General features: G+C 38.5%; 1 protein-coding gene across 6 annotated transcripts in view; it reads left to right on the top strand.

Annotated features, from left to right (window-relative positions):
- sorcs2 (sortilin-related VPS10 domain containing receptor 2) overlaps nt 1-12877 on the top strand; it is a 316012-nt gene that overhangs the window by 240399 nt on the left and 62736 nt on the right. For all 6 annotated transcript variants that reach the window (XM_026297825.2, XM_026297806.2, XM_026297784.2 and 3 more), the window contains exons 4-5: nt 5675-5839; nt 9836-9909. In XM_026297825.2, coding sequence (XP_026153610.1) covers nt 5675-5839; nt 9836-9909 — 239 coding nt within the window. The remainder of the gene's footprint in view (nt 1-5674; nt 5840-9835; nt 9910-12877) is intronic.

Below are 12877 nucleotides of genomic sequence, written 5' to 3'. Positions count from 1 at the left end.
CAACAAAGAATCTCTTGAACCACAGATGTGCAAAAATAGGCCAGATTTTAATAGTGGCCCCTTGGTTTTTTTGTCCGAATTCCACCACTAAATCAATATCACACTAATGTCTATATTTATGAAAACCTTCAGCATTGTAATGTAAGATGAACTAGATCCCCACTCAGTCTAATAATCATGAATACAAGTACATTTTTTAATGAATTAACAAAGTTTTAATCCAACAAGTAACATCATCAGGTGGAACTTGACTGCCCCAGCAGGATTCTTGTTGAAATTGAACGATCCATGATCGATTAAATAATTGCAGAGTGAAACCTTAAAAAAATTAAAGGCACAATGGTGAGACTTGAAAATTTGTCAGACTAAAGTTTCTTGTCAGATCAAGGTGCGTATCTTTGTTTGTTACTGAAATTTCAAAGTTGGGAAGCCTGGGTAAATGGACCTAAACTTGGCTGAATTATAAAGTAAGTTAAATTAGGAACTATCAGATCAAATAAACAACTGTGCTGTACTTTATCCTAGAGCCATGCTAGTTACTACCCAAAAGTATTCAGACTGATTACACAGTAGAAGGGGCATGACAACCAAATGTCCCATCATCAAACAACAACTTATGCTGTCTGGTGGTGTCCTCTAGGCTCCCATGCTGCTTCACTCTCCCAGGTCTTAATTCCCAACAGACTATGGCTCAATGAGCTGCCACTACACAGGGCTCTCTCGCTACCAGTGGGAGCTAGAACCCAAGCAATTTGCATATGTAATTGGGTGGAAAGTTGTCCTAGGAGCTGCTTGCTGTAAGCAGCTACTGGTATGCATGTCAGTGTTTCCCCAATATGTATTCAGCAGTGGTGCACCCCCACTGCTGAAATTTCACATTCCTTAATATTCACAAAAAAATGTAGCCACCACAACTTGCACACAGTCAGAACAGTGTGATACAGGCACAGCACATTCAGATACTGCAGTCAGATAAACTCTGTTTACCCACCTCTCAAATTCTAACAGAGTGTTCAGGCCCACTGTACGCTTGTTAATGCACTATAACTAGACTCTCAGTTCCTTCTACTGATTATATGACCATCCATTGTTGAACCAGAGTACCTTGTTAACACAGACTGACAGAGTCACAGAGTGACTTTAAATCTACTTGTGTTGTGTGAGACTTAAAACAAACACACCATTCAGGCGGAAGCTAATAGTCAGGTTGTAAACATTAGGAGCCACTTTCATTATGACAAGATATGACATCTTAATGCAAAATGGTAACCTCTCAAATGAAGGAGCACAAAGTATGGAGGTAATTATGGCCCTTAAGTGGGTCTGAGGTTGTTTGTAGATACTGTTCTTTGGATTCCTTGACTTTATCAGCTTGTTGTTGTTATATAGTTCAGTTAGTTTGGAAGGAGCTCCACATCTGCTAACCTGTATTCACGCTACATTAAGTTGTTAAATCATAAACACTCCAATTACCGCAGCAAATTTGAGAACACCTTGATGACCTGGAGATGACAGAATAGCAGCAGCACTTCCATCACTCTCCCAGCAGTACAGGTCAAATTCTAAAAACAACGTATCCTACATTTCCCATAATGCAACTCGGCAGCATTGATGATTAGCTAAGTAGACACTAAATATCTGCTTTCAAATCCTCCAACTTCAGTTCCATACATACATATCTAATGTATCTTATGCATCATTTGTTACTACATGTACTGTACGTACATATTTCACACTCTTCAGGTGTGTTTGTCTGTGTCAGGAGGTAGAACAGGTCGTCCCATAAAGGTAGGGTTGGTGGTTTGAGCCCTGGCTCCTCCAGTCCAGATGTCAAAGTGTCCTTGGGCATGGCCCAAATTACTTCCAGTGGCCATCCCATCAGTGTAGAAATGTGTGTGAGTGCCAGCTTTATTGTGTTTACGTAAATGGGGTGAATTCAACGTGTAGAGTACATTGAAAAATCTATATAAGTCCATTTACCTTATTGTTAAATTGTGTATATGTGTGTATCATAGTCAGTGTTTGTCCATTTTCAAGAGTAAAGACCTTTTTTCATGATCTGTGTGAGCCTGGAGCATTAAAACTCAACTGTTCCAAATTTGAACAAGCAGTACAGAGTACACATGTGTTCTTATTCCCCACCGATCTGTAGGCCTTCATGCAGTTCATGCTTTGACTGCATGCCAGCACTCCTCAGTAAGCTGTTCTAAGCTGCTAAGTAAATTGTGTTGTTTTATAATAGACTATAGGGTTGATAGCCTCTGGTGTGTGTCAACACAGCAAGACTTGTGTGTCTTCAGCAATCAGCTCCCTCGGTCAAGACTTATAGAGATTGAAATATGATCAAATGCTGCACAAATTCAGTTCACACTCTGGAAACTCACAGTGGTGTTTAAGCCTTTTTGCAGATTTAAAAGTGCTGCGTTTTGTTTCTGCAAGTCCCGTTGATGTGTCTCTAGAGCAGACACAGGAAGTTTGGAGGCTGCTTTTATCTGCGCACAATAGCAGCACTGTGCTTCCCAAAGCCTGAGTAATTACTCAGTGGAAATAGTTAAGGATGAAGGATGTATCAAAGTTCTTTGATTGTGGAGGATCATAACGTGTGCTACAGGAGAGTAATTGTAGTGTCTGTATGCTTTTTATTCTGCAGTTTTCTAAAAAAGTTCACAGACTTATTAGAGTTGGTGACTCAAGTTTTTTTTTTCAACTTTACTATGAAGGTTTGAAGGCATCCTTACATTCAGTTTGACAAGAGTGCCACTTGTTGGCCAGTCATGCTACTGCGTAAGGAGAGGTGCATCGGTGAGGGAATCAGTGCATTTCTGCAACATATTCCAAAACTCACAACTGTTTACAAAAATGTGTTCACCAGTTTTCAGTATTTTTTTTTTCTGAATGATTTGATAGCTGAGAACAATAAAGGATCTCAACATTGGCTTAGATTTACCTGTTTAAACCTCAATTGTTTCTGTTGCTTTTCACTCCAGTAGGAATTTATTGTGCAACACAAAAGATATCACTCTGGTTTCAATTATATGGAGAAAAGAAGGTTTGAATGAAGGTTCTGGGTTTGAATCATGTTCAATCCAGGTCCTTCCTGTCTGGAGGTTGCATGGTCTCTGTGTGGGTTTTCTTTGGGTACGCCAGTTTCCCCTCACAGTTCAAACACATGCAGGTTGGGTACACTGGTGACTCTAAATAGCCTCTATGTGTGAAGGTGACCCTAAATTTCCCATAGGTGTGAATGTGAATGTGAGAGTTTGTCTCTTTGTGTCAGCCCTGTGAGAGATTGGGGATCTGTCCAGGCTGTACCCTGTCTCTCGCCAGTGTCAGCCGGGATTGGCTCCAGCCCTCTCACAGGCGTCTGCAGGAGATATACAGTAAATGATAGATGGTGGATGCTTATATACAGCATATTAAGATGCATCCATACCCATACAGTATATGCACACATTCATGCTGAATGTTTTTCTTCTTCTGTTTTTTTTGTTTAGTTTTCTTCTATTGTCTAGTTGTACAGTTTCTCTTAGTGTTTGGTGATGTGGTGTGTGGCTAGTCTGTGTGTCAGTGTGTGTCCTGAGGATGTCTAGCTGTCAGAGCTCAACTAGGTTAAACTGAGTGATGTCCTTTAAATAGAGACATATTGGCAGAGGCAGGTTGACCTGATTGATGGTCCTGTCCCACAGGGACATGATGAGAATCCACAGTGAGACATGTGCATTAAAATAAGGCTGTATACTGTTGAAGCCAAAGAGTTTGCTATTTTGAGATGTGAATAAATGTTCCAGCACCAGACAGCAGGCATATTCTAATTCTTATCGTTTCTCAGTTATGACCAGCGGCAGTTCAGAGGGTAGAAATTTGGGAATGTGACTGAAGAAGCGTTTGTTAAATCCCTAAATCCACTGGAAAGAACTCTGCCTTCTCTGAGCAAACACTCTAAAGGTGCCTTGAGCAAGGCACTGAACCATAAGCTTTATAGTGGAGGTGCTTGGCTTTCAACGACAACCACTGTGGGCACTTCTCTGGTGAAAATACAGATATTCCCCGTTCACAAAATAAATAACAATAAAATAAAGTCAAAATAAATATAAAGAATATTAGGAAAAATAATACTCTACTCTGTGCCGCTTTGCTCCAACACTTTTAACTATACTACTCTGCTTCTCATTGGCCTTCAACTAGCAACAAACAAAACGCCAGGCCTTTAATTGGCCATGATGCCCAGGGAAGTGTGTTACACACACACACACACACACACACAAAAAGCTCTCAAGTAGAGCAGGCAGCAAGCTTGTGAGACATGTTACGCACATGGCCTAATTGCAGTCATGATTTGAATACTGAAAAGAATTTGTGTGTGTGTATGCTTATTTAGACACTTGTGTGTCTCAAGGCATACAAATTCATTTTATTTGCTTTATACAATAATAAAATGACTCAGCTACAGTGTCCAATGCTAATGTGTCGTACGGTAAGTGTCAAACTGAGAATTAGATGTTGTGCCTTTTGTGCTAATAGAAAGAAAATACATTTAAAAATTCATTAGAAGATATATTCACTAAAATAAAATAAACCTTAAGGTTCACTGGAAACATAAAAATTAACTGAATATACCTATTTGCTCATATTACATCTTACAGGGACAAAAACAAATGAGATTTGATTTGAAAATACTAAAGTATTGAGTAAAGAATCATTCAGGAGCAATGTTACCTTTGAACAGATTGTTGATACTTGAATGTATGACAATCAGTGATATACACAGATTTATTGCTATTGAAAATCAACAGCAACTTCTGAAATTGATGAATAACTGTGATTCCTTGAGGAGGCAGAGAGGAAACAGTGTTTCGTTCAGGGGGTTTTTGCTAAAGAAAGCACAAGAGTCAAAAGGAGACTAAAAAGTGGCAAAATTTTCTTTACTTAGTTATGTATTTCCTCAGTACCTACATTACTAATTAATGTTTTAACTAATCATTGTGCATTTTTGCATCCCTAAATCTAAAACCTTGGCAAAAGAATGAAACAGATGTTTAGAAAGAACACAGCTGTCATTGTCACGCCACTTGTGCTTTTCATTATTTGGTTGACTGAATAAGCAGATGAAAAGGTTACTGTACAATAACAAAAACTTTATGTAGAGACAAGCTGCAAACAACACCATAGTGATAACCAACAACACCTAAAGACCCTCATTGGGCAGCTTCCCACCTCTCACGAACTCCTAATGAAAGAGACTGGTTCATTAGTTCCTATCGATCCCCTCTATTGGTAGCCTTACTCCTGAGTGTCCCGAACATAATTGTGATTGGTGGGAAATCAGGTCCTTGTGTGCCTTGTGTTTAATGCCTTCACTTTATGAGCTATAAAACTCTGAAAAGATAATCAATACAGTGTCGCCATGGTGTAAGCTACATGTAAGGTTGAAAAATGTTCTTATGGCCCTAAGAATGGCCTTGAATAAATGCGTGTGCGTGGCCATGCATGCATTAATATCCATCGGCTCAAGCAGGGAACTAAATATGCACGTGTTGATATGAGGAGGATCACAGCTTTGCATGCCGTCCACAGACTGCTGACTGAACAACGAATACACTGCAGGACATTACTCTCAGACATTTCACCTCTGACCTCTATTTTGTTCCCCTCCTCCCGTCTGTCTCACTTACAGGTGGTGCTGGTGGGTTCATCCATAAATGAACGGGATCAGATGCTGTTTATCAGCACAGATGAAGGTTCCTCATTCCAGCGACAGTCCATCACCTTTATCCCAGACACGCTCATCTTCCACCCCAAGGAAGAAGACAAGCTCTTGGCCTACTGCAAAGAGGGCAGGGTAGGTATCACAGCACCGCATGAAAACATTGACTGTGGAGCTGAGAGAATGAACAAGAAGACAGCAGCGATGTTACACCAGCAAGATGTCTCTACTCTCAGTGCAGCAACGCATTAAATTTCAATTTTCACACGCACTAGCACAGAACGAACCTCAGAGAAAACCTGATGTGGAATTTATCATACAGCAATACAGCTGGAGGCCACATCTTCTTATGCAAGAGAAAGAAACAGTACAATGGTCATATCCAAACATACACACACACTGTTCATCCTCAAAAGATGACACAATCTCACTTGGATTTCACCAGAGAACATTCGCATGCAACAAATTCACACTTCAGTCCATTTGTATGGATCTTTCCTGCTTTAATTCCATCAATATTAAATTTGATGTCAGATTAAATCTGACAAATCATTCTGTTTTCAGGGGATGATTCTGGTTTATTATGGTTTAGATCTTATCTTGATATTATGTTATGTCACTCAGTCAGTTCTGATTTATCCAACAAAGTAATTACTTGATTTGGGGATAAGACACAGCAACAACATGGTCTGATGCAGCAAGAAACACAAGCATGATCAGACACTGCAAACCAGCAACAGCAGTTTAAACAGAGTTTCTTATTTACAGGTAAAAACGAAACAGCAGCCTTCCCTAATTGCAACTAAAAACTTTTGACAATTACAAAAAGTCAATGTTGATCCATGCATGAGTTCGGTGCACGGTAAATTACAACAGAGACTTTTGGTAAATATTTTATTACTGTTTGTCATCCTTTTTGGCAAACCTGTGGGTTTGTTTAAGGTGAGTTAAGTGTTTTTGGATAACATCAATTCAATTTGTTTTACATAAAAAGGCATTAAGACAAGATGTAAAAGAAACACCAAGGCACTGTACAAAGACACAAGGAAGGAGCATTTAAATAGAGTAACATAAAATATAAGATAAAGTGATGATGGTTACTGTCCTGTCAGTACAGCACTTTTTAATGATGGACATGATGAATCTTATACAAAAAGGCCAAAACTGTACTAAACTGAATTATTATTAAATGCATGACTTGTCTAAGAATATTAAATTTTTGCCATGAAAAATATTGTTGGGGATGCCACTTTGAAAGTGAGAGAATCCAGCAACACTACAAGCTACCAGAAAGTAGTTTAGGGCTTTGAGGCTTTTTCTCATTAAAAAACAGCCACTGTTAACTAAACTCATTATACTGAGGTGCAATTTAAATATCCAGGTTAAGTGTTTGCTACTTCATGATAAAATAACATTCTGGCTGGAAATGTTACGTAATTTGCACGCTATTTGAATACTACTGCTAAATGTACTTGAACTGGTATTGTTGCTACTCACAAACACAGATATACAAAGACATGCCACATGATGCACAAGAGTACTTCATTTTTTGTTGAAGCACACAGCGCAAACATTTTGTAATAATTTTCACAAGGTCCCAAGTGCTGTCTCAGTGTAGTGTTTTGACAACCCATCTAAGTAAAGTTGTCAGTGTTAATAGAAGCATTAAAATAAACTAATTAACACTGACAGTTGTACTGTGCAGGATGATTTTGGGGTGTTGGTTATTGGACTTGCACACAGACTTGTATGGCAGATAATAATTCAGCTACATGTCTGTGGAGTCTGTGGAGTTAACCACTTCTATAGTTCTAATATGTCAGGACAGTGCATGTAAGCATGGCGATGAAGACACCACATTGCAGTTTTTTGTATCACTTATGTTTTACTGCAGAGAGACATTGACATGATTCCGTTAAGACAGTCAAGGCTGCAACACTGTGGATGAAAAGCAGCAAGACCAGAGTAGTGCTGGTCAAAGGCAATGCATTCTCATAAACACTACAAACTGTTGGTACAATACACATGGTAGAATTTGTACATCAGTATATCATCATGTCTTTTTAAATTTGAGGCATTTCACAATAAATTGGACATCTGCCAGCCTTTGCATTTGATTGTATACAGTAATGGGTTTCCTGGGGGTCAAGGACCCTCTGAGGATGCCAAGATGAATCTTACCACTCTACGATTAAAGGGAAGAAATTCTGTTACACTAAATTAGACTTATTTTTTCTCATTATCTCCATGTTTTTCTATATTTTTGTAAAATGTTAGTTTTTTTAACTTCTTTGGGTGGGGGCCAGAAGTAGACCACAAGCCAAATGATGCGCTACTAGCCATAAACACCAACCTGCCAGTTTTAGCTTGTCATGTTTAAACATGCCAGTGTTTTCGTGTGTACAATTACTGTAAATTCAAACTTATACAGATGTTTTAAATGTGAAGAGTACTCTAATATAACAAGCTTAGTCTATAACAGCAATAATACACCATATATCAGCAATAATACATATATCAGCACACAGAAGCAGCATAGCAATATTTGGTCTATTCATTTATTCTGTTCCAGAGAGGAAAAGTCATTTTGATAAACAATGAAGGTGTTAAATAATTCCTTAGGGACAGCTTGTTTTTCCTCACCTGTCTGATCTGCAATTCTCCTTATAATTATGGCAAACTCTCAAACTTGTTAGTTATTTGAAATATATCAAAAATTAAAAAACTGATCAGTTTGTATGCCGATTTTACTTACATTTAGTGGAGTTTATTATTTTCTGTATGAAATGTTTTTTCATCCATCCATCCATTATGTATACCCTAACCAGGGTCACAGGGATCTGCTGGAGCCTATCCCAGCTCTCTTTGGGTGAAAGGCAGGGGTCCACCCTGGACAGGTCACCAGTCCATCACGGGGCCACATAGAGACAAACAACCTCACACACTCACACTCACTCCTATGGGCAATTTAGAGTCACCAATCAACCTGACATACATGTTTTTGGACTGTGGGAGGACTCTGATTCTGTTTCTCATTTTTAGCGGTCACCGCCTAATGTGGACTGACATAATAAGAAAGTATCTTCTAATTCAGTCAAACCAAATAGTTAATCTGTCTGCACCATGCATCATTTCCCAAATCTGAATGCAAAGATATGTCTCATAGATTCACACACACATATACGCACACCCTAATTGAAAAGTGTACTGTAGTGGAAATTTAGCGAGAGAGCTAGAGGTGGGACATTAGGTCCAATAGTTCATAAGTTTGAGCCAACTCAACTCCTCCTCAACTTTAATAATTTACACATAATTAAACAAGAAATTCAATTAGGTTTTAATCTGTTCCATACGGGCAGGTTGCAGATGGAAGTGAGAAATCCATTCAAACAGAACAAAAAAAATCATTTAGCTGGAGGATGATGGAATGACACGCAGCAGAACATTGAAATTATAACATTTGTGAGGGCAGGGACAGATTGCTATCAAGGTCAGCCCTAGCTTTTCTTTTGCTCAGCTAGGAGTGTGCATTTATAATGTGCTTTAGAAATGTGTTTGATTACTGATCACTCGTGTTTCCCGGTGAGAGGGAGAAAGGTTGTTATGAACAGTATATAGACAGGATGTGCTGCTTTAACAACTACGTCTGTCAGTGACGAGCACTGAGAACCGGTTTCGTAAAACCACCTTTTTGTATGGTAGAGGAAGTTTGTGTGGTGAAGTCCTTTTCTCAGCGCCAATGTGCTTTTCAGACATCAAGGATACCTCATGTGTGGGAATCAATAGACTTTCATTAAGGGTGCGATCAATGCCGTACAAGCTCAGGCAAGACACACGCACATCACTACAAATACACATTCCCTCACCGCTCGAAAATATTCAGCCTGAGCGCACACACTAAACCTCCTTATGATTAATAATTAATTGAGCTCAGTTTTAACTTGGTGAACCATGAAATTCAGTAGCTTGACTTGGTGAACTTTTTGGGGTGAGCAGACTCTCAATTTATCCTCCATTGTAAAGGATACAACTGGTAATAGGACTTGGGTTAGGCTTTGTAATTTAATGCTACATCCTGTGAGTGTGCATTTTTTCTTTCTAATTGTGGTCTTCTCTCTCTTTTGTATCCAGCTCTTTGCTTCCACTGACCTGGGCCGCAAGTGGACTTTGCTTCAGGAGAGAGTGACCAAGGACAAAGTCTTCTGGTCAGTTAAACTCATTTTCTCATTAGCTGATGAAGGACTTTGGGTCAGTATTCAAAGTTTCTCAGGTGATGATGTCGTTATAACTATGCATATAAAGCAGTAACAAACAGAAAAGTGTCCACCACTGCCATGCTAAAAGGCAATGGATTTGAACTTAGCAGTAACCTAGTAAACCAAAGCAAAATACTCCTATAGCGCTGAAAACCTTTCATTCAATATTATTTATAGCTGAAAAATGTGGAAACGGTAAAATGTCATTGCTCCAGGTTTTAAATACATAGATCATCATTTTGGAACTGCACTTCTTTGCGTTGTTTTTAGTGGTCAGATGACAGGGTTAATAGTCTTATGTCAGAAATTCAAAAATGCTTCCACTAGCACCTCTAAAGGTGAATGACCACATCTGTACATAAACAGAAATATTAAAATAGTAACGTATGGTTTACAAGGAGTTACCTAAGTATGATGTCAAGGTGCTGACACTTTAAGTTCACTTCTACATTAATGGAGCAAGCTATGAAGTTAAACATATGGAGGCAGGCAAACCAGGAGATGCTGTGTGGACATGCTTAATGGATGGATTAATTCATGTTTGCACACTTACATTACCTTTTTTTTTATTATTTAGTCTGTACATGGTGCTTAGTATTTATCTAGTTTATACCTTGTACTTTTACTTGGCATTCACAGTGGACAGCAAAAAAAGAATTTCATTGTATAGGGAAACACGCTTTCCTTACTGTGTGTCATGAGTCCCCCCTGGGACTTCCTGCCAGAGGACTTTTATTTTGTAAAGACTTTCCGTTTCCCCTTGCTCTAATCCCTGGCAGCTTTATGTTTGTCCCTAATCATTTGCACCTGTGTTCAATTATTGGTTTTCCTGATTTTCTATAAATACTCCTTGTGTTCCTTTGTTTAGTTGCAAACTAGAGTCACTAGAGTTACGTGTGTACCTCTGTACCTGTGTTAGAGATCGTTTGGTTTTTTGGTTCGTTCTCTGCTACCGCCACGGTAGAGTTTCTGTTTCTCTTCTAATCCCTGGCATTTTTCCGGAGAGTAATAAAACTTCTCAGTCCTGCATTTGGGTCCTGTCGCTCCTTCCTCCTGCCAGCACTTCAACACGCATGACACTGTGCATATGACAAACGCTTTGAATCTTGAATGTTGAAATACTTCCAGCATGCTACCCTAATATCACCAATGGGTTTTTGCCTTGCTTGTTGCCAGGGTCTAGACCATGTAGATTACTTTGGTCCAGACTGAAATATACAATTTGGATGGATTGCCATGAAGTTTTATACAAAATTTTCCAGTAGTGTGGTTTAAGGTTTACATTTATGGTTTTAGGTAAAATGTCTCATCAATTAAATTACGATGGAATTTTTAAAATTAGTGGATAAATTATAAAAAGAATTTGGTGATCCCTTTGCAACTGATTTTATTGTCATCAGGCCTCAGCTGTATTTTGTATTTAGTGCTAATTGCTGTAGCAGTTGTTAGCATAATAAAACTCTAAATTAAGACCATGAACATCATTCTTATGAACAGTTAATCACGTTTGTCTGCACGACAGAATACAGCCACGACCCCCAGTGAAATATTTGTCCACACTGTAATAATTGTAAATATTTTTAAATGTAACAACATGGATCTGGACAGTGTTTCTCTGCACAATACATTTATTCATATTTATATTGCTATGCATATGTATATGTGTCTTTTCTTATATGAGTACATTTTTTTTGGTGATTACAAACCAAGCTGAGAGTCGCTGTAGTCAAATCCCTTGTGTGTCCAATATACTTGGCCAATAAAGCTAATTGTGATTGCTCAATCTACTGTTGTGCCAAAGTGGTTGTAGTGTTGTTTAACAATATATCTCTGTATGGGATAAACAAATAATATTGTGAATTTTATTGAAATACAGCACAGATGCAAACATAAGTTATGAATTCATGCTGAACGCACAATTTCTTGCAATTATATGACCACCTGCGTTGGCACATACAGGGTGAAACCAGGGATAAGGTGGAAAAGAGACTGAATGCATTACAAGCAGCTGGAGTCAGGTAAAGCTTCAGTATTACCCAATCAAATCAGTTCCTCTCTTCCCCTTTAAAAGCACTACCAAAGAGAAAGAAGCTGAGGTCTCTGAAACAACCTGTAGTCTCAAGAAAACAAACAGCATCCAAAATATTAACGTGCATATACACCCCAAATATGCTGTCAAGAGTAGAATTAACCGACCCCTGTACACATATTATTGGTGCAGGAGAATATAAGATGGACTACATTTTTAACCTCTGTTAATTTAACCTCTGTGGTTCTTCTCCACCACTACATATTTGAAAATGCTTATTTATGTCTTTAAAGTCCAATAAACATAAACAAGTGGTTGTGCTAAACATGAATCCCTACTTATCCTGCATAAAAAGGGAAACAGCCCATAAATCTGTAATCAAATAAAAAACAGGGTTTGGATGTTTAGCTATGAGATGATAACTTGTAACGTTAAAATCTTAATTCTAGTTTGGGTAGTTACAGTACCACCACCTTCCCAAAAGAGACGCAACCAGAGGGAGAAAGAGCAGTGAGAGGCAGCAATAGGGAGCATAGCTTGTGGAGCTGGACTCAAACAACAGCAGTTGAATCATTATAACAGAAATGTCAAGTAACATTTCCTGTATAATTAATTTAATGTGAAATAGGGCTGTTTATGCAAGTATTTCAAGTAAGTAAATAACAAACCACAATGTTTCATCAAAGGTAAATGGACAGCATATTATATCTGTGCACAGTATGTGAATTAAGAGAGTGCTTTTCTCTCACGGGGGCTAAGATAAATGAATATCCAGAAGAAAACAAAAGGTCAGTTAACATTAAATCCTGCGTCTTATTAATAGAGTTCAATAATTAATGCATGAGCCAGCAGTGCATAAAGTAAGCAGGCTCTGAGTGCACGACTGTC

Source organism: Mastacembelus armatus, chromosome 18 (assembly GCF_900324485.2).
Source record: "Mastacembelus armatus chromosome 18, fMasArm1.2, whole genome shotgun sequence".
In the NCBI taxonomy this organism is placed as follows: Eukaryota; Metazoa; Chordata; class Actinopteri; order Synbranchiformes; family Mastacembelidae; genus Mastacembelus; species Mastacembelus armatus.
The sequence above is the reverse complement of the archived record's forward strand: the minus strand, read 5'-3'. Positions and strand labels throughout refer to the sequence as shown.